Genomic DNA, 22,911 nt, shown 5'->3' with positions numbered 1-22,911 from the left:
AGCTTTATTATCACAAATCAATCTTTTGAAGAAGTGTGATTTTTGAAAAGGTTAAAACTTAGCTGACCATTACTATTTGGGGCTTAAAATTAGGTTTGACTAAAGAAATTCACTATTCATTGCTCATCGTAGAGGTGAAATACCTATAAACAAAGTTTGGTTTAACTGGAGATGAGTTCTACTACAGAAAATTGGTCATCCCACTGGAAAATATGTTTACATATTTTCTCAAATTTTGACTTGCTTTTCTCAAATTTTGATATTAGGGTTATACTGATCTTATGAAATAAATTGGGGAGATTTACATCTTTCTCTATGGTTAGGAATTTAAATCCCTTGTTCTCAAACTTGGCTATACATTATAATCACCCAAGGAAATGGAAAAAAAAAAAACTACTGATACCTGAGTCCTACTCGCAGAGATTCTGATGGACACCTAGGAGTCTCCACATGATTCTAATGTGCAGCCAAGGATGGGAATCATTGGTTTAAGTAACATTAAAACTATTTGCTCTTAAAAAAAAAGAAGAAAGAAAAAACAAAACTATTTGCTTTTGAAAATTGAGATAGAGCTCTGCTATAAAGCACCATGCAGCTAATGCACTTTTGAAGTTTTCTACTTTTGCATCAGTTTTGGTAGCTTCTAATTTTCAAGAAAATACTCCATTTCTCTAGATTGTCAAAGTACATTGCCACAGATGCCAATATAATATTCTCTATACATATATAATTTTAAAATTTACTTTATATCTTTTTTCTTTTTTTAAGCTTTTTATTGGAATATAATTGCTTTGCACTGTTGTGCCAGTTTTTGCTGTACAACAGAGTGAATCAGCTTTATTTATACATATATCCCCATATCCCCTCCCTCCTGCGACTCCTTCCCACCCTCCCTATCCCAGCCCTCTAAGTCATCACCAATCATGGAGCTGATCTCCCTGTGTTATGCAGCAGCTTCCCACTAGCTATTTTACATTTGGTAGTGTATATATGTTAATACTTTATATCTTTGTCTTTTTTCTAATTTTTTTTTAATTTTTATTTTTTGGCTGCATTGGGTCTTCCTTGCTGTGCGCAGGCTTTCTCTAGTTGTGACGAGCAGGGGCTACTCTCCGTTGCGGTGCACGGGCTTCTCATTGCTGTGGCTTCTCTTGTTGCAGAGCATGGGCTCTAGGCATGCATGCTTCAGTAGTTGCAATATGCAGACTCAGTAGTTGTGGCACATGAGCTTAGTTGCTCCACGGCATGTGGGAATCTTCCTGGACCAGGGATTGAACCCGTGTCCCCTGCGTTGGCAGGCAGATTCTTAACCACTGCACCACCAGGGAAGTCCCTTTTTTCTAATCTTTAAACTTATATTTTTTCATTCTCTTTTTTCACTTATCTTCAATCAGGCTCATGATGAGTTTTATCATCAATTTTATCAATTTTATTGGTTCTTTCAAAGAATCACCCTTTGGATTATGTAGCTTTCATTTTTTTGTTTTCCATTTCATTAACTTCAGCTTTTATCTTTGATTGATTTTCTTTTTCTTTGAATACAGTCTTTCATGTGCATCTTCTTTAACAATGAAGGCGTTTAAGGCTACGCATCTTTTCTAATATTAATTTTAACTGACCTGCTATTGAACTTTTAATATTGCTGTTAATTTCCTCTTTGATCCAATGGTTATTAAGACTACAATTTTTAATTTCCAAGGATCTTAATTCAAGAAGCTGGAATTTTTTGAATCATATTTTTATTTACTTCAGATTTTATTAGATTACGATATGAGAATGTGTTCTGTGAAATGTTTCTTATTTTGAATTTGTTAAGGATTTCTTTGAAGTCAAGTATATGATTGATTCTCCTGAAGCCTCCATGGACAAATGAAAAATTAATTGTATTCTCTATTCATAGGATGCAAAGTTCTTCATATATCTGTCAATTAAGTTCATTAGTTATATAGTTGACCCTTCAACAATGCAAGAGTTAATCCATGTATAACTTATTTTCGGCGCTGTGTGTTCCACAGATTCAACCAACCATGGACCATGTAGTGCTGTCGTATTAACTACTGAAAAATATCTGCATGTATTTTTTGCATATAAGTGGACCCTTGCAGTTCAAGGGTAAACAGTATATTCAATTTTTTCCATTTATATCTCTCTAAATATGTGTATTGTATATTTCTGTGTAACAAATTACCCCAGTACTTAGTGGCTTAAAACTGCAAACATTTAATATCTCACAGTTTCTATGATTCAGAAATTTGAATGCAGCTCTGGCTTAAGGTCTCTCATGAGCTGGCAATCAAGTGGTTGGCCAGGGCTGCAATCATTTGTAAGGTTGATTGGGGCTGGCCAACCCATTTCCAAGATTGCTGACTTACATGGCTGTTGACAAAACAGCCACATGGGCCTCTCTACAGGGTACCTGAGTGTTCTCATGACATAGCAGCTAGCTTTCCCCAGAGTGAGTGATCCGAGAGAGATCAGATAGGAGGCTACAGTATCTTTGATGAGTTAGTCTCCAAAGTTGCACACCATCATGTCTGCTTTTTTTTTCCCCCAGACTGGCTCTCTCATATTTATTTATTTATTTATTATTTATTTATTTATTTATTTATTTATTTATTGTTAAGAACTTTATTGAGTTACAGTTAACAGACAATAAACAGCATATATTTAGAGCATACAATTTGGTATCCCAATCTCCCAATTCATTCCCCCCCAACCCTCCCTGCTTTCCCCACTTGGTGTCCATGTGTTTGTTCTCTACATCTGTGTCTCTATTTCTGCCTTGCATTTCCTCTTTCATAGTTGTTAGCATTTGCCTTATGGATTGAGGTGCTCCTATATTGGGTGCATATATATTTATAATTATTATCTCCTCTTCTTGGATGGATCCCTTGATCTTTATGTAATGTCCTTTCTTGTCTCTTGTAACATTTTTCATTTTAAAGTCTATTTTATCTGATATGGGTATCGCTACTCCAGCTTTCTTTTGATTTTCATTTGCATGGAATATCTTTCTCCATCCCCTCACTTTCCGTCTGTATGTGTCCCTAGGTCTGAAGTGGGCCTCTTGGAGACAGCATATATATGGGTCTTGTTTTTGTATCCATTCATCCGTATCTTTTGGTTGGTGCATTTAGTCCATTTGCATTCAAGGTCATTATCGATATATATATGTTCCTATTACCATTCTCTTAATTGTTTTGTTTTTGTTTTTGTAGGTCCTTTTCTTCTCTTATGTTTCCTGCTTAGAGAAGTTCCTTTAGCATTTGTTGTAGGGCTGGTTTGGTGGTGCTGAATTCTCTTAGCTGTTGCTTGTCTGTAACGCTTTTGATTTCTCTGTCAAATCTGAATGAGATCCTTGCTGGGTAGAGTATTCTTGGTTGTAGGTTCTTCCCTTTCATCACTTTAAATATATCTTGCCACTCCCTTCTGGCTTGCAGAGTTTCTGCTGAGAAATCAGCTGTTAACCTTATGGGAGTTCCCTTCGATGTTATTTGTCATTTTCCCTTGTTGCTTTTAATAAATTTTCTCTGTCTTTAATTTTTGTCAGTTTGACTACTATACATCTTGGCGTGTTTCTCCTTGGGTTTATCTTGCCTGGGACTCTCTGCGCTTCCTGGACTTGGGTAGCTGTTTCCTTTCCCATGTTAGGGAAGTTTTCAACTATAATCTCTTCCAATATTTTCTCAGGTCCTTTCTCTCTCTCTTCTCCTTCTGGGACCCCTATAATGCGAATGTTGGTGCATTTAACATTGTCCCAGAGGCCTCTTAGGCTGTCTTCAGTTCTTTTCATTCTTTTTTCTTTATTCTTTTCCACATCAGTGATTATCACCATTCTATCTTCCAGCTCACTTATTCGCCTTTCTGCCTCAGTTAATCTGCTATTGATTCCTTCTAGTGTATTTTTCATTTCAGTTATTGTGTTGCATATCTCTGTTTGTTTGCTCTTTAATTCTAGGTCTTTGGAAAACTTTTCAATCTTTGCATCTAGTCTTTTTTCAAAGTCCTGAATCATCTTCACCATCATTATTCTGAATTCTTTTTCTGGAAGGGTGCCTATCTCCTCTTCATTTAGTTCTTTTTCTGGGGTTTTATCCTGTCCCTTCATCTGGTACAAAGTCCTCTGCTTTTTTATTTTCTCTATCTTTCTGTGGCAGTGGTTTTCAGTTCCACAAGATGAAATACTGCTGATACTGCTTGATTCTGCTGTCTGCCCTCTTGTGGAGGAAGCTATCTAGGACTCTTGTGCATGCTTCCTGATGGGAGGGACTGATGGTGGGTAGGGCTGGGTGGACAGAGGTCAGTAAAATTTTAATCTGCTTGTCTGCCAATGGGTGGGGCTGTGTTACCACCCTGTTGGCTGCTTGGCCTGAGGCTACCTAGCACTGGAGCCTACAGGCTCTTTGGTGGGGCTAATGGCAGACTCTGGGAGGGCTCACGCCCATGAGCACTTCCCAGAACCCCTGCTGCCAGTGTCCCCGTCTCCTTGGTGAGCCACAGCTGCCCCGCACCTCTGCAGGCAACCCTCCAACACCAACAGGTAGGTCTGGTTCAGTCTCCTATGGGGTCACTGTTCCTTCCCCCTGGGTCCTGGTGAGCACACTTTTTTGTGTGCCCTCCAAGAGTGGAGTCTCTGTTTCCCCCAGTCCTGTGGAGGTCCTGCAATTAAATCCTGCTGGCTTTCAAAGTCTGATTCTCTGGGAATTCCTCCTCCCATTGCTGGACTCCCAGGTTGGGAAGCCTGATGTGGAGCTCAGAACCCTCACTTTAGTGGGTGGACTTCTGCAGTATAACTGTTCTCCAGCTTGTGAGTCACCCACCCAGCATTTATGGGATTTGATTGTAACACGATTGCACCCCTCCTACCATCTTATTGCGGCTTCTCCTTTGTCTCTGGATGTGGGGTGTCTTTTTTGGTGAGTTCCAGTGTCTTTCTGTTGATGATTGTTCAGCAGTTAGTTGTAATTCAGGTGCTCTTGCAAGAGGGAGTGAGCGCACGTCCTCCTACTCCGCCATCTTGATCCTATCACATCTGCTTTTTCTTATTCCTTTCTTAGAAGCAAGTCCAGCCCATATTCAAGGAGTGGTAAATTAGGCTTCACCTTTTAAAGGGAGTGTCAAATAATTTGTGCACTTATTTTAAACCCATAATTCAATCTGAATGATTTACTGTGTTTGTATTTAAAAAAAATTTCCTCTTGCATTTATAGTAGTTAAATATACAAATCAAAAACTTTTCTTTTGTTTATTGAATACAGGTTTATGAATTGTATCTTCTTCATAAAATGCCTGTTATTATGATATAATGTTACTTTGTGATCATGTTTAGCACTTTTAATATTAAATTCCACTTTGTCTAATATTAATATTTGCATTTTTGCTTTTTCTTTTTTGCATTTAACTTGTTTTCAATCTCCCTTTATTTTTTTCATGTGTATTTCTCACAAACTATACATACCTGAGTTTTGTGTTTTAATGTAGTCTGGTAATCTTGGTATTTTAATGGCAGAATTTAACCCACTCAAATTAGTATAACAACACATTTTTTTTGAAAAATGTCCTTCTATTTTACTTTCTTTACTATTTATTTCTCTTTGTTTCATCCTTTTTCCTTTCTTTTTGCTGTTTTGGTGAAGTTTTTTTAAATTATTGTTTTCTTTGGCATTTTTACTGTGCTTTTCCATTCATTAGTCATTATCTTCCCATTCCTGCCATTTCTAATAAATGATGTATGTATGTATACTTCTCAAATAGCTATAACTTTATTTCTCCAGCATTAGCCTCTCTCTCCTCCAGTAAAATAAATGTATTTATTTTCACACTTTCCATGTACATCCCCCATTCAGATGAGATTTGTAGAGAATTTTACTTTTCTCCCTTCACCTCCCCTGCAAATCCTTAGTGATTGCTCATGCCATATTTTTAGTTCTTGACCATTATTAGGTTTCTTTCACAGTATGTCTCTTCTATTTCTCAAATCCTTGCTTTGTACTTGAACACAATTTCTACATTATTGCTATTGATTTATATTTAATTATGTATTGCAAGGTTCATTGTTCACATCTGTATTCTTTCCCCTTAGTCTTTCCCTGGCTTAAGGACTTTTTATTGTTAATGCTATTATTTTTTTAGAATATTTTCTTGAGTGTTTTCCTCTATGGGGCATGTGGGTGCTAGATTCTCTAAATGCAAGCTCCTTGAATGCAGGGACTTTGTATTGTTTACTTCTGTGTTTCTAACAACTAAAGCTGTATCTAGTACATAACAAGCAATCAATACATTTTCATTGAGCATAGGAGTCATGAGCTCTTTCAAACTTCAGGCTAAAGTCTCTTTTTAATCATTGAAAATTTCCTCTCTTATTTATGTAATTATTGCCTCTTCTCCATCTGTTCTTTTTTCCTGATTCTGGAATGCTTATTATTGGCATATTAGTTCTCTTGGCTCTGAACTCTAATCTCTTACTTATTCCTCATGATTTCCATCGTTTTGCCTTTTGCTCTGTGTGAGACATTTTTCATCTGCTTCCTCTTTCAGGTTGGTAATGTATTTTTCAACCATTCTTTCTTTTAGTTAGCACCAATCTATTGATATTTTAAATTTGAATAGCATATTTTTAATGCCAAGAATTATTAATTTTTTGTTTTTTATTTCATGGTACTCTTATTTTTAAAAAAAAATAAAGTTGTCCTTTGTTTCCTCCAGCGGTCTTGTCTCATTAGGGGATGGGACTTTAGCAGATCTGATTGGTCTGCCTCTCTCTGGTTACTGGATCCCCTTAAGTACTAGGTTATTTCCATTTTTAATTTTCTGCTTAAGCTAGGTTAAACCTCTCCATAGTTGGAGGCACAACGCTTTCTACTCCTGCATCAAGAGTGTGAGAGGAAGTCTCTCTGTTCCTAGGTCCTTTTAAATACAAGTGTTAGTATTCTTTTAGCTTCAGAGATGTGAAAGTTCTCCTATACTTTTTCTGGTAAGATCCAGATCCGTCTCTCCCAACCAAGACCACAGACATGCTCTGAGGCACAGCGTCCCCTTAATCAAGGAGTCCACATGTCCCCTTAGGCCTGTTCTTCCATGGCTCTCTGCTGCTGCTCCTTGAGCCCCCTTCAGTCCTGGATATCGCAATAGAACATGCAGCCTCCAACACCTCTCAGCCTTCTCCAGCTTACTCATCCCAGCCAGCTGAAGGCTGAGGGAAGGAAGAGTATCAGAGATGCAGAATCATTCCTCTTTTCTTTAAGTTTTGATGAGCAATTGCCTGTATTTTTATAACTGGCTCATACTATCTAAGCCCAGTGTGAATAAGGTTATATGAATTAATGTAAAATAATGGGATCTTAAAATTAGAAATAACATGGAGGCCATAATAAAATGAATCTCTTAATTTGCATGGTGCTTTATAGTTTTCATGAAATTTTATACACACAGTCTCATTTGAGTTCCAAAGTAGCCATGTATGATAAATATGGAAGTTTCATTCTCATTTAATGAATGAGGAAACTAGAGTTCATAAAGATTAAATAAGTTGCCCAAGGACACATGGGTAATAGTGGAGCTGAATTAGAGAATAAGTCTTCTGGCCCAGAACACTACACCACTGCTTGCTTATTTGTTTCCAGTTGCCTTCAGAACATGTTTTGCTGCATAATGATTTCTGGAATCCTTAAGTTATTTGCTACAACTTGTATTATATTTTTCAACTATTTCTATCATATTGATATGAACAATTTAAAATGTATATAAATACTAGGCGGTGAGTATAAAGTAATAAGATTTTCTTATGTAGTTTGAAATCTTAACAAAAGAGGAATTTGAAAATCATTTGAAAAAGATTAATATAACTAGAATATGTTAATTATTTCTTGAAGGTAACTTTTTTGAAGAAAGACATATATTAGGTTATACGAGTACTTAATGTATCTTACTATGCAATAGAAATGCACTCAACCATTTCCCTATCAGGCATGATGTGTTTTATTTTAGAGTTTAGTAGTACAGAAGTAAATGAATGAATAGCTGCTATGAAGACCAGACCTTTGTCCTGATCCCGCTCCTTTTTTGGGCTAAGACTGTATTTTAAAGTATAATCTCATACTCAGGAGTGGTAATCCAAATATTCAACAACAAATGTGGCCCTGGTCAGTGAGCAGTCAGAACACATGCCTGCAACACCTGGTGTGATTCTATGAGTGTACTGATGGTGTATTAGCTCTGCTCACAGTTGGGCAGTACCTTACACTTTCCTGAGTGCTTTCATACCCATTCTCTCATTTGATCTGGGGTGGGGGTGTGTGTGGAGAATATAGTGTTATTCCCTTTTTTCAAATTGAGATATCACAGCTCAGAGAAGTTAAATATAGCATCCCTTAGAATGAACAACTTTTGGCTCTTAGTTCAGTGTCCCCCTTGGGTCGAAGTTTCCCTCTTCTACCCAAGGAAGAGATGAGAGTAGCCACTTTTAACAGGACAAATATCAGGTTCTTTCAGAGAAAACTCATAGGAGGTGGTGGGTAAAATGAGCAATCCCAGCCCCGGAGCCTTCCTGTCCTAAGCTAACTCTCCACTTCCAAGGTCCCTTGCAGGAGATGCCTGCCCTGGAAAGCAAAACCGGCTTGAGTGAGTGAGCGGAGTTTTTCCAGTGGAAGAACTGACTCAGCCTCTTTCCTCCATATCCACGTGGATGTTAGGTACAAAGCTTTACTTTTAAAAGTACATTCTCTTAACTGCTTGTTCTTCTCCCTCTTCCTTCCACAGAATGGTCTCCCCTCAGTGAACAACCCATATGTTTTTAATGGTGATTTTGTAGATCGAGGAAAAAATTCCATGGAGGTCCTAATGATCCTGTTCGTGAGTTTTCTTGTCTACCCCAATGACCTGCACTTGAACAGAGGCAACCATGAAGATTTTATGATGAATATGAGGTAACCTAGGCCTGTAGCTTTCCTCTTTTGTTTCCTGTTCTGGAAAACGCTGCCATGTTTAGTTCCTAGCAGAGAGTTGGAGGTGAGTGTAGAGAAGCAGGGATGAGGAGAATCTCAAGGAAGAGCTCAATTCTTACCCTGATTTACCTCCCCCAGTCTTCTGCTGTGTGAGTATAAATTGCTCTAAAGTTCCCTTCCTATCTTTTCTTCAGGTTCTTCCTTCTCCCTTCTATTATGTTCTTCCTCCCATACCCACCCTTCACAAGCCAAATTGTGCTGAGTAGATGTGTTAGGCCAGGTTTGGAGGTGTGGTAGGTTCTGTGAGCAGGTCTAAATGGACTCATTCTCTTGCTACTTTTTTGGCTTGCCTCAGATGTTGTCTCAGAAACTAGTACTGTGTGTATATTTTTTATGACATGCTGATTGCTTCTGGCATAGTTGTTCATAAACATATTTGAGAACAGCTGTAACATAGCATTTCAACTATCTGACTCACTGGAGGTTTGGGGAATAAGGATTGGTTAAGTGGTTTACCAGTTTTTGCTGAAAGGCACAGTAAGTGACAAATGTTCTCCTTTTCCCTTCTTTCCTCTTCCTCCTCCACCTTCTCCTCCTCTTCTTCCCCTTTCCCTTCCTCTTCTTTTTTCTCTCCTTCTCCTTTTCTTTTTCTTTTATTTCTGGTTTTATGAAAAACAGAATCCAGTTTGCTCTAGGGAACTAGAAGGCATGGCATGTTTCAGGCCTTGGTCCTGGGCTTTTGGGTCCCTGGATCAAAGGTCAGCAGCTGATTAGTTTTGTCTTCCGGGCACTTGGCCTGAATACAAAGTTTCAATTCTAATCCTCAAGTATGGAAGCAAATGCTAAGATTATGAAGAAAAAAAATACCCAAATCCCAAGGCTATTTTCAGAGGCCCATTATATGTAATATAGCTCAATATGTTTATTTGGGCATGATATTTATCCTTCCATTTATTTAGCTAAATTGTATTTATCTAATGCCTACAATGGTTAGTGAAAGAGTCATGCCCCTGCCCTCCTAGAGTTTACATCTAGCCGGGAAGACAGGAGTTGAGCAGGTTTTTCAAGTGTGGTGAGTTTGTAAAGTGGGGGATCCAACCTCTGTGAGGGATGATTGGAAGGTTCTCCCATAGAAGTATGGCATTAGCCTGAGACCCGAAGGATGAATTAGGTGATCAGGAGAGGACCATGGCAGGGGGATGGGAAATGGTGTTCCACAGTGAGGAGACAACTTATGCAGAGTTTGAGAAAGGACTTTTTAGACTTGAAAGAAGTTCAGGATAGGAGGAGCACAGACTGAAGGACAGAATGGTACCTGATAGGGCTAGAGATGTAAGAAATGATTGCAAAGGAATTTGGGCTTTCTTCTGAGGACGAGAGAAAGTCATCGAAGAGTATTTATACAATTTGTGTTTTAAAATGCAGCTGGAAGAGTAGTTTGGAGAGGGACAAGAATGGATATGGGGAGGCCAGTTAGGAAGTAGTTGAAGAGATAGATGATGGATTCTTACTTAGACTGGGGTAGTGGAGACGGAGGCGAAAAGAAGTAGATAGATTCAGGAGGAGTTTGGGCAATGATTTAAGGCTTGGTAACATGATATGGGGGACTTAAGAGAGAATCGAGGATGACCTCTCCATTCCTAGCTTGAATTTGCAGTATCACTGGTATTGGGAACATTATAAGAGGAGAAAATTGGAATGAGGGAGAATGATGAGGTCAGTTTGGGGTGAGCTGATCTGAGGTGCTGTTGAGTAGGCAGGACTGAGTTCATCTTAGAAAACATAACATTACACTGTAGAAGCTTCACATGACATGATTTGCATAGAAACCTGGAGTGAGTATGCTGTGTTCTCACTTCACTGTGTTGGGTGCTAAAGGTATATATTATTATCCTAAGGCAAGGAAAGTAATTGAAAAAAATTTTTCATGATTTTTTTTCCCTTAGCGACTGCTATTCAGACATTAAAATTCCTGACACTTTCTATTAAAACCCTCAATACCATTACATGAACTATATCAGAGAGAGTATAAAGAGCCAACTTGTTATCTTCTAGGCTTTTCTTTGTTCAGTCTTTCCCCCCGACCACCATCATTCATTTACTGTAAGATATAGGATGTCTGAGAAATTGTATCTAAACGAAAATCATTCTCCCACACACCTTCCCCCAGCAGCCACAGCACTCGTCTCTAAATGCTTGCAGTACTTACGCACCTGCACCTACCACATATTTCTTAATTTGTCTTATAACTGTTTCATGAAAATTTATCTTCTTTTCCTAACTATACTCTAAGCTCCTTGGGGGTAGGGACAATGTTATTGGCTACTTTTGTTCTTTCCCATCTTGCCTAGCAAAGACTTGGGTAAGTAATAGCTCCAACTAAAGCCTAGTTTCTTGAATTCTTGATACTTATGATAGAGGGATGTCAGGGGCTCCCTTTTTTGCATGACTTCACTCATGTAAGTAGGAGTTATCAACATTTAATCAAAGAGTTGAAATCCCATTGTTTTTTTCAGGTATGGCTTCACAAAAGAAGTTTTGCATAAATATAAGGTAAGATTCATCTTTTTTTTTTTTTGCATTCTCTTTGCTATTTATACATAGAAATTAAAAAAAGAAAAAGAAAAAAAGCTTCAAGAAGGGTGATGAGAGAACTAAACAGAATTCATGCCAAGAAAATAAAAGCACAAAAGGAAGCCCTGGCCATGGTGAAGACCTGTTTTTCTTTCTGGACACAAGCTTTTCATTGTGACTTCTGTGTACGTTTTAGCATAGATACAAACATATTCCATTATTTTAAAGGTACCTGGGATTTGTTTTACTGAAGTATGGTAAAACATGCAGACATGGAAATGACTGTCATGAAGGAAAAGGTTTTTATTCACAGTTCCTTAGAAACTGGAGGCATGGCACACCACACCGGGTGGCCACATGGGAAGCATGCTGGGGTCAGTCAGAAGCAGAGGGAATGAGGGCAGACATGGGCAGGAGCCTTTATTGTGGTTTCCTTGGGAAGAAGTGGGTGAGGCAGTGTAAGCAGCTTTAGGATTGGCTAGTTTGAATAATTTCACCAGGTTCTGGGGTTTAGGGGTTGTCCAAGATTGTCTGGTATCTGGTCCTGGGGTGACTGGAGCAGGGAATAGTGACCCTGGGTGTGAGAACTCCATAAAGGACCAGTTGGGAGGATGGGCTCTGAAGAGATTGGTTTGCATATGAAAGGCACCCTCATTTACATGCAACAGGCAAGTCCTCTACTATGTCTAGGAATTAACTAGCCCTGGGAGGGGCAGTCTCTTCTCAAGGGTCAGCAAGGCACCAAAATGTCAAAGTATCAAAAATACAGAATAGAAAGACATGATTAATGCATGCGTGTTGGTTAGTGACTCCATCCTGACCTCCTTTAGGTGGCATGGAAACTGTTTTTTTTGGTCCATATGTTGGGACTATTCAATAAACTTGAATGTATCAGAAAAACAAACTTACTCAAGCTCTTACTTACAGCTGCATGGAAAAAAAATCTTACAAATCTTGGAGGATGTCTATACCTGGCTCCCAATTGGTACAATCATTGACAATGAAGTCCTGGTCGTACACGGAGGGATATCTGAGTCCACAGATTTGAATTTACTCCACCGTATAGAAAGAAACAAAGTAAGAAGCAATGTTTGCATGAATGTTGTCTCAGAGATTTATAAAGGGATATGTACCTCCCTTCATTTATTATTTTGCATTGATTCATGTTTTAGTGCTTGCTGTAACTCTGAAAAGATTAGTACAAATTTTAAGAAAATCTATGATTGCATGATAAGGAACTAAATGCATAACTTCTGTATATGGAAAATACATTTAAAAAATTCATGGTGAAAGTGAGAAAATGAGGAAACATTGGCATTTGATATAGTTTCTAAAAGTGAAAAATCCTGATTTTTGAAAAGATGAAATTTCTAATTAAAGTTGTGGTAAAATATACACAACATAAAATTTACCACTTTAACCATTTTTAACTGTACAGTTCAGTGGCATTAGGTACTTTTACATTGTTCTGCAACCATCACTATTGACACCACCATCCATTTCTAAAATTTTTCATCTTCCCAAACTGAAACTCTACCCATTAAGCACTAACTCCCCATTCCACCTTCCCCAGCCCTTGGCAACCACCATTCTATGTTCTGTCTCTATGAATTTAACTGCTCTAGATGCCTCATCTAAATGGAATCATACAGCAATTTATTTCTGAATTGGTGTGATTTCCCTTATGTATTCCAAATGGCTCAGGGTAATTTGGGAGGAATATTTTAATATTTTAAACCTAAGTAATCATATTCAATACAATAGAAGTAGAGCAGGAATATGTATTGACCCTCTGAGGGAAGTGACTGTGTGGGGCCTTTGAAGTTCCCAGACTTAGTGAAGGGCTTCTTTGGCTGGGCCTTGCAGAGTGGCTGGAATTGTCTTCTGCCTGTACCAGAGCCCAACCAATGCTCCCAGACTTGGGGCATAGGGGGTGCCAGGTGGGCATGAGGACCAGTGGCACCTCTGGAGCCAGGTGATCTTGTACGGTCTTAGCAAGAAACCTGAACCCTTAGTCCTCAGGACTGATAATCAACTTCCAGCCAATCTAGGCAAGTGGGGTCAAGAGCCAGAACTTAATTTGATATGGACAGAAAGGTGATTCCTGTTCACCTTGAGTTTTTAGAGCCCTTATACCTTTATACATATATGAATGATAATATTGTTGCTAACTTCATCTCATCCTTTTAATTACAGCTTAAATATATAAGCCTCCTGTGGAAAGCCATCCACGACCTCCAGAGTAGATTAGGTCCCATTCTGTATGCTCTCAGGCCCCTTGTACATGTCCTTCATAACAGTTACCAAAATTAAATAAGCAATTGTGGTACTGTTTGTTTAGCATCCTCCCCTGCTTCTCTAGTTCACTGATATAACCCCAGCACCTAAGATATAGTAAGTATTAATTAATGTTTGTTGAGTATCTCCTAAGAGATTTAAGACCAAAGTAGGGCAAGCCTAAGATAAAACTGGACAACCCCTTTCCTGATTCTGTGGTGATTTTACATACCCCTCTCCCCAGCCTTACCCATTGATAACCATACTTCCTGGTTTACACCTCTTGTCTTGGTATAGTTATTAATCGCACATCCCTTTACTTTCAAAAGTATCCCAGTTGCAATAAATTTTAAGGCACCTAGTTTAAGGCATCTTTCTTATAATATCAGCAAATAGTCAAGCCAATAAGACGTTTCAATCAACATGAGATAGTCAGTGTTAACATAATGAGTGGATGTGATTCTAGCCAAGAGCAAGGGAACATGATGTTCTTGTCAGTCAGATATTGGCAAGCACATGGCAGGAATGTGACATGCCACCACCACTTGCCCTGTGACAACAGCACTAATCAGCCATGGCAGCCACTACCAATTGATCAGATTGAAAACTTTTCTTTTCCTGGCGTTAGCCTGAAGAAGCCAGGCCTCTCTAGGGCTTTTTGAGATATTAAGAGCATGTCTCTGGAATGCCCATTACTATCTCTGTGGAGACCCTAAATTGAGAGCCACCTTAACCTAGTAAACACCATGAAGCTCTGATATCAGACAGATGTAGCTAGCATTACACCCATTACATCCTGCTTCTGCCACTTCCTGCCTGGGTGACTGGGCAAGGTGCCAACGATTTCTAAGTCTCAGTTTCCACATGTATACATTGAAGCTAAAAATACCTACCATATTGAATTGTTGGGAGGATTAAATAGAATTACCTAGATGAAGAGAATGGCATAGAGTAAGCTTTGAAGATAAAGCTCTCTTCTCCAACTCTCTCTTCTTTTTCCTGATACTTAAAACTAAGGTTTGAATTTCAGTCACTAAGACAGACTTGGGGAGAAATTTTGGGGCCAGGAATTTTCCCAGGATACCTCATATTTTACCCCCTTCAGGGATCATTGTTCCACCTACTGATAAGACTGGCTTTAGAGGGAGAAATTTGACTTGTGTATTTTTTGTCTACCCCGCCTAGAGTTAAGTTGAACTGGTAGCACATGCTTGTTGTGTGAAATATAATTGAACTGTAATGAAAGTAGTAGGTTCAAGCCTTTGGAATTCTACCAGATGAGTTACAAAAACAGGTTTTCAAGTTCAGTTTTATAACCCCCACTTGCCCATCCGTTAGGACACTCCAAGTGTAGGGGTGACCATGCTTCCTGGTTTACACCTGCTGTTGTGGTATAATTGTTAATAGGAGAGGGGAAGGGTTGGGAGAACCTGATGACAACCTCCATTCTAAGTTCGTTAAAGGTATTTTGTAAGGTGGGCAGGTTGGGTACGGGAGTGAATGCTGAGGGAGAGAGAAGGAAGACTCTATAACACTAAGACTCTGGTTTAGTATTTTCCAAACTCCCTGGCAGGGCTTGTGGGAAGTGATGGATAGTAGGGCCCCCAGGAGAAGATGGTGATGTGGTACTTTAGCAGGGGCTTGGCAAACTTTCCTAATCCCAAGTGGCCTTGAAAACAGTGAAACCACATGTACTTAAGAGACCATGTGGCTTTGCCCTGCCTGGTAACCTTATCAGAAGTGAGTTGTGTGGACCCAAGTCCAGAGTATCCTCCCAGAATATTCTGTTCTACCTAAGACTTGGTGACATTTGCTGGAGGGAGACAGGGAGGGTAGGCTTTGAACTCACTAATAATAGCTGAAATTGAATTCCAACCATCTCAATGAGACAGGACCTTAGAATAAGGTTCAATTTTATTTTTGAAAAATAAAGCTAAGACTTTATGTGCACCCTAGTTTATAGAAGAAACTTAAGTTCCTACCACAGAGAATTGTCCATCACTGAACTAAGGCCACCAGTGTAATAGAAGTATTGTTTCAAATTGTTTTGTATAAAGGTATGGTGCTACAAAGAAACAAGTATAAAATTACAGTCTCAGATTACGTAAGGGAATGTAGAAGGGAGTATAGTAATTGATGTACTATCAGAGAGTCATTTTATTTCCAAAGAAATACATCACCTTTGTTATTAGGGTTAGAGAATGTAATCAGTGGCTGGCAGGTCAGACTGAGAACCCAGTGCATTTACGTTGAGGGACTTCTGAAGTTTTCAACTTATGTCCCCTTTGTGAATCTTCCTGGACACAGATGTACTTTCTCTCATTTCTCCTGGAAAACACAACAAAAGGAAAAGCAGCCACACTCTTAATAGGTGTTTCTGAACTCTAGGCCTGTTAGTTCTCTCCTAGCCCCATGTATAGATAAAGGTCAGAGGGAGACTAGTTTTCCCTTAGCATCTTCCTTTTCCCATCAGGACACTGCAGAACATGTCTCCACTGACATCTGTGCCTCTGGGGTCTTTTAGAAACTCTAATGGGAAACTTTCCCTGTAGAACAGTGTCTCTAGTTGAAAAATGTACAAACAGAACTCAAGCGGCCCACTTTATGGAGATCAGTGGATCAATAAGATGAAGGAGGTAGGTGAGATAGAAAAGGTAACCGTGTGTTTTCCATTGGGGCACAACAATATAGACAGCATAGCAACTAGTGCTGAAGTTTCTACATGTAGCACACTAAGCATAGGGTTTGGCTAAAGCACGAATTTGTTTTGCAGTTGAAATCTGTGCTGATGCCACCAGTTCCAATAGATGGAGACTGTGCTGCTGAGAAGAAACATAAAATAGGTACAACCATTACGGCTCGGGGAATCAGAACAAATGGATCCCTTTCTGAACAATTAACAAAGCATGAATGGAAACAGGTAAGTAATCAAACTGTTCACTAAAGTGGCAGTGAAGATGCAGCATAGATGATGTTGTCCCTAATAATATATAAAAAGTGACTTACCTTTCTAAGCAGATCATATCCTTCCCTCTAAATTCATTACTATATTTTTAACAGCTTAACTGAAATATCATTCAAATACCATATAATTCACTCATTTAAAGTATATAATTCATTGGGTTTTGGTATATTCATGATGTTGTATAACTACTCCCACAATCTAATTTTAGAACATTTTCATCACCTGAAAAAGGTACTTCACATACCTATTACCAGTCACTCTCCATTCTCTCCCCACACCCCCACCCCATCCCTGCAGACTTAGACCACCACTAATCTCCTTTTGGTCTTAATAGATTTCTCTGTTCTGGACATGTTATAGAAATGGACCCATACAGTATGTGGTCTTTTCTCTCTGGCTCCTTTTAGTCAGAGTAAAAGAAATACTTTTGCTTTGTGCTTTTGGTGTTGTATCTAAGAAGCCACTGGCTAACCCCAAATCATAAAGATTTGTTCCTATGTTTTCCTCTGAGAATTTTATAGTTTTAGCTCTTACATTTAGGTGTCTGATCCATTTTGAGTTAATTTTTGTATATGGTGTGAGGTAGTTGTCCAAATTCATTTTATTGTGTGTGGATATCCAATTATCCCAGCACCATTTGTTAAAAAGACTTCCTCTCATTGAATTTTCTTGGCACCCTTACAAAAAATCAATTGACCATAAATATGAAAGTTTATTTCTAGACTCTTAATTCTCTTCCATGATCTATATGTCTATCAGTACCACATAGTTTTGATTACTATAGCTTTATAGAAAGTTTTGAAACTGGGAAATGTGAGTTCTCCACCTTTATTCTTCTTTTTCAAGATTGTTTTGACTATTCTGGGTCCCTTGAATTTCCATATGAATTTTAGAATCAGCTTGTCAATTTCTACCAAAAAAGAGCTGGGATTTTGGTAGGGATTGCCTTGAACCTGTGGATCAATTTAGTTACTATTGCAATCTTAACAATATTATATTTTTAATTCCACGAACGTGGGATGTCTTTCCATTTGTTTAGATCTTTTAATTTCAGCAGTGTTTTGTAATCACATACACTGAGGCACTTGTTAAAGTATTTTTAATTTATTCCCAAACATTTTTGATGCTATTATAAATAGAATTGTTTTCTTAATTACGTTTTGGGTTGTTCATTGCTGGTATATATTGACTTTTGTATACTGATCTCATGTTGTGAACTTCGATAAACTTTTTGTTCATTCTAATGGTTTTCAGTGGTTTCCTTGGGGCTTTGTATAAACGAGCATGTTATCTGTGAATAAAGATAGTTTTGCTTCTTCCTTTCCAATCTGGCTGCCTTTTTTTTTTTTTCTTGCTTCATTGCCCTGTCTAGAACCTCCAGTACAGTGTTGAAAAATAGAAGTGGTGAGAGTAGACATCCTTGTCTAATTCCCAATATTAAGGGGAAGCATTCAGTCTTTCCCATTAAGTATATAAGCTGTTTGTATATTAGCTACCCTTCATCAGACTGAGGAATTTCTCTTCTGTGCCTACTTTCTTGAGTGTTTTTACCATGAAGGAGTGTTGGACTTTGTCAAATGCTTTCCTGTATCTATTAGGATGATCATGTATTATTTGTCCTTTATTCTACTAATGTGGTGTATTACATTGATTGATTCCAGATGTTAACCCAACCGTACATTTATGGGATAAATCCCACTTGATTATGATGTATAATCCATTTTATGTGTTGCTGGCTTCACTTTGCTACTTTTTGAGAATTTTTACATCTATATTCATAAGGGATATAAGTCTGTAGCTTTCTTTCTTGTGATGTCTTTGGTGTTATTGTAAGATTGACCTCATAGGATGAGTTGGGAATTATTATCTCCTCTTCTGTTTTTTGGAGGAGTTTGTGAAAGATTGATATTAATTCTTCAAATGTGTGGTAGAATTCATCAGTGAAGCCATCTGAGCCTGGGCTTTTCTCTTTGTAGGCAGTTTAAAAATTACTAATTCAATCTTCTTTCTTGCTATAGTTCTATTCAGTTTTTCTACTTCTTCTTGAGTAGTTTGTATCTTGGTATCCTTGATAGTTTGTGTCTTCCTTGAAATTTGTCCATTTCATCTAATTCACCTAATTTGTTGGCCTAAAGTTGTTTGTAATATATACACATATATATATGAAATATACATACTAAAATATATTTTTAAAATTTCTGTAAGGTTGATAGTGATCTCCTCTTTCATTTCTTTTTTTTTAAATAAATTTATTTGTTTATTTTTGGCTGTGTTGGGTCTTCATTGCTGTGCGCAGGCTTTCTCTAGTTGCAGAGAGCGGGGGCTACTCATTGTGGTGGCTTCCCTTGTTGCGGAGCATGGCCTCTAGGCGTGCAGGCTTCAGTAGCTGTGGCATGTGGGCTCAGTAGTTGTGGCTCACGGGCTCTAGAGCTCAGGCTCAGTAGTTGTGGTGCACAGGCTTAGTTGCTCCGTGGCATGTGGGATCTTCCCTTACCAGGGCTCAAACCCATGTCCTCTGCACTGGCAGGTGGATTTTTAACCACTGTGCCACCAGAGAAGTCCCTCATTTCTCATGTTAGTAATTTGAGTCCCTTTATATCTTGATCTGTCTCGCTCAGGTTTGTCAATTTTATTGGTCTTTTCAAAGAATCAACTTTTGGTTTCATTGACTTTTCTCTATTGTTCTCCATTCTCTCCTTCACTTATTTCTGTGATAATCTTTATTATTTCCTTCCTTCTGATTTAGCTTTATTTTGCTCTTATTTTTCTAGTTTCCTAAGGTGAAAGGTAGTGTCATTGATTTGAATTCTTTCCTTTGCTAACGAAGCTATAAATTTCCCTGTAAGTACTGCTTTAGCTCCATCTTGTAAGTTTTGCTATGTTGTGTTTTCGTTATCAATCATCTCAAAGTATTATCTAATTTCTCTTGTGATTTCTTCTTTAACCTATATGCTGTTTAGGAATATGTTGTTTAATTTCTGCATGTTTGTGCCTTTCCCATATTTCCTTCTCTTAATTGTTTCTACTTGAATTCGATTGTGGTTGGAGAACATACTTAGCATGATTTAAATCCTTTTAAAACTTCTTGAGGCTGTTTTTTTAATGCTCTAGTATATGATCTATCTTGGGAAATGCTCCATGTGCTCTTTTTTTTTTTTTTTTCCATGTGCTCTTGAGAAGAAAATGTATTCTTATTCAGTGAAGTGTTATATATATATATATCTGTCTTTGAATATAATATTTATAATAATTGGTTTGAAATCTTTGTCTGCTAAGTCGACTAATAATCACCTCACAGGCAATTTCTATTGTCTGCTTATTTTCCCCTGTGTTTTTGTTTGTTTGTTTTTGCATGGCTTGTAATTTTTTGTTGAAAACTGGATATTTTAGGTAATATATTGTAGTTATTCCCATGCTCCTCTGGGGCTTGTTATTATTTGCTTTTTTGCTCATTTATTTGTTTAATGGTTTGTCTGGACTAGTTTGGTGAAGTCTGTTCCTTCTCAGGGTGTAGCTTCTGGTGTCACACCTCACAGGGTGCTGCCCTGGGTGTGCACACAGTGTCCCTGACTACCAAGGATGCTTGTAGCTTTAGCTAGGCTCTCTTCAGCTCTCTCTTTCTCTGATTTCCCCTTTAAGCTTTGGCCCATCTGCCTTTTTTTGTATCAGAAACTATTAGCCTTCACTAATTGCTAGCTGATTGTGCTATTGTTTTTAATAATGCCCCAGGGCTTACAAATAGCTCCACAGTCTGATCCCATTAAAGTTGGACTCCTTTGCAGGGGGAGGGTGTTGACAATCTTCAAGGCTTATTCTGGCCCTAAGAAGGTTCCTTCTCATCTGTTTGATTCCCTGATTCTATCAATTAAACTTCTAGCTGGTCTACTCTTAATACTAGTATTATGAAACTACTAGCCTTCTTCTAATTGCTTACCCCTAAGATTCCTTTATTTCTTGATTCTGTACCCTTATAGCTTGATTGCTGAAAATGTTGAACTAAAATGTGATTTTTTTTTTTGACTGCACTGTGTGGTGTGTAGGATCTTAGTTCCCAGATCAGGGATTGAACCCATGCCCCCTACATTGGAAGCGCTGAGTCCTAACCACTGGACCACCAGGGAAGTCCCTCAAATGTGATTTCCTATGTAAAATATACTCTAATCAATGAGGGAAAAGAGAGGCGGGAGGATAGAGAGGGAAGGGGAAGAGGTAGTAAGAGAGAAATAGAATTCATCACTGGTTTGTGCATCCAAAGTATTTAAAAATCGAAGAAGTATAAGAGGCATCCTATAGCAAGTAGGAAAGAATGCCTCCTTAAAATTTGATATCCAGATTCCAAAGGCCAGAGGTAATGGTGAATAAAAAGGATGATGCCAAAAAGATTGGAGTTGCACAGGAAGAAAATCATGGATCTGGAAATCTGGATGTGTTAAAATTATAGAGAGATGGAGCCTTAAGAAGTGGGAAGGAGGAAACTGGTGGTCATTATTCTGTAATAGAACCTCCCTTTACCCCAACAGTGTAGATGAGGCATCTTACAGACTCTATGTACGTGACTGGAGCTGACACAGGGTAAAATTGACCAGAATCTCATTCCCAATATTTTAATAATTTCAGTTGTACCCTTAATTTTCTTTCTTCATTTCCCGGCACATTGTGGATATGTACACTTTAGTTAGCTAGAGTTGAAATTTCCAGATAAAAATAGATTTCACACTTTATTTCTTAATATCTATGAGCTATGTTGCAATAAAGATCATAGGCTATTTGTTCCATACTCACAGAAGTGCATGATTCTTAGCAGAGTGCTATAATTTAAATTTTATCCTATAGTCCCTAAGATGTAGCAGATATATGTACTCATAGCTGAGTCATTGTATAGAGACAAGTGTGACCTCTTCCTTTAGGACAGATTTGCAACAAGAAGGAAACCAGAAAGGTTTAAAAAATAATTTTAATTATTTATATCCTGAATGACTCTCTTCTCTTAATTCACTTAACAAGTATTTATTGAGTACCTACTATGTGTCAGCACTGTTCTAAGCTTTTGAGAAAGTAAGTGACCTAAGATCTATTTCCTCATGGAGTTTATGTTCTAGGGGGAGGAGCTAAATAATATATATATAATGAAATTATATTATTTATATAATATTATATATATAATTATATAATAATAAGTAAATATGTTAAGTGAGAAGTTCTATGGGAAAAATTAAAACTAGAGCAAGGTTAGGGGAAACTGAGAACTGGAGGTAAGGGACAGAGTTACAATTTTTAATAGGGTAGTCAGCTTCACTGAGAAGTCTCCCAAGAGTGAAATGGCTTTTTTGTAGTCACTTGGTTAGTCACTGAATGATAGACAGGATTTGATCCCAGGTCTGACTTTAATGCCCATGCTCTTTTTCTGAAGGGAAAGATGACTTAAGTGTGATAGGAGATCTCAAGAAAGAAATGAACTACTCTAGTCTCCCCTCATCCAATGAGGCGATGAGGTAGACAAGGAGTAGGCATCTAAAGACATCTAGGTACCTGGCTGGAAGGTTTGGGCTGAGCACAGCTTTTAAGATGACATGTTCAAAAGCTGGAAGAAGGACATATAACCAAGGGAAAATACAAAAGTGAATCTACAGTATTAGTGTCTTAGAAGAGAAGAATTTAGATACATTTTACAGAGCTATTATCTCTCCCCAAAGCATACTTTTGGAAACTGGATTACTTAAAACTGTAGACAAGCATGGGACACTTCTCACAGGATCTATTTTGGATTTAGGAGGTTTAAAGGCTGAGACACAAATAGATTTTTGTTGACCAGGTTGTGTAAAAGTTGTCATTTGGTAAAACCTTTCCAATTTTGGGTTTGAAAATTTTCAGGAAGGAATGTTGTAAATAATTATTCTTTATAGAAAAATGGTACAAATCAGCTGATTTGCAAGGCAGAAATAGAGACATAGATGTAGAGAACAAACATATGGACACCAAGTGGGGAAAGCAGGGGTGGTTGGTGGGGGGATGAATTGGGAGATTGGGATTGCCATATATACATTACTAATAAGAAAAAACTATCAAATTGTACACTTTAAATATATGCAGTTTATTGTAAAAAAAAAAAATTATTCTTTCATGCACTTACTACCCCAAAGGCACTTGCATTTC

At 38.0% G+C, this 22,911-nt stretch overlaps 1 protein-coding gene across 4 annotated transcripts in view; it reads left to right on the top strand.

The window, feature by feature from the left end:
- Positions 1-22,911, top strand: part of PPEF1 (protein phosphatase with EF-hand domain 1) — a 140,595-nt gene that overhangs the window by 96,826 nt on the left and 20,858 nt on the right. For all 4 annotated transcript variants that reach the window (XM_057718245.1, XM_057718248.1, XM_057718247.1 and 1 more), the window contains 4 exons: positions 8,758-8,924; positions 11,459-11,495; positions 12,444-12,593; positions 16,567-16,713. In XM_057718245.1, coding sequence (XP_057574228.1) covers positions 8,758-8,924; positions 11,459-11,495; positions 12,444-12,593; positions 16,567-16,713 — 501 coding nt within the window. The remainder of the gene's footprint in view (positions 1-8,757; positions 8,925-11,458; positions 11,496-12,443; positions 12,594-16,566; positions 16,714-22,911) is intronic.

Source organism: Hippopotamus amphibius, chromosome X (genome assembly GCF_030028045.1).
Source record: "Hippopotamus amphibius kiboko isolate mHipAmp2 chromosome X, mHipAmp2.hap2, whole genome shotgun sequence".
NCBI classification, from domain to species: Eukaryota; Metazoa; Chordata; class Mammalia; order Artiodactyla; family Hippopotamidae; genus Hippopotamus; species Hippopotamus amphibius.
This window is presented reverse-complemented; position numbering and strand designations above follow the sequence as displayed.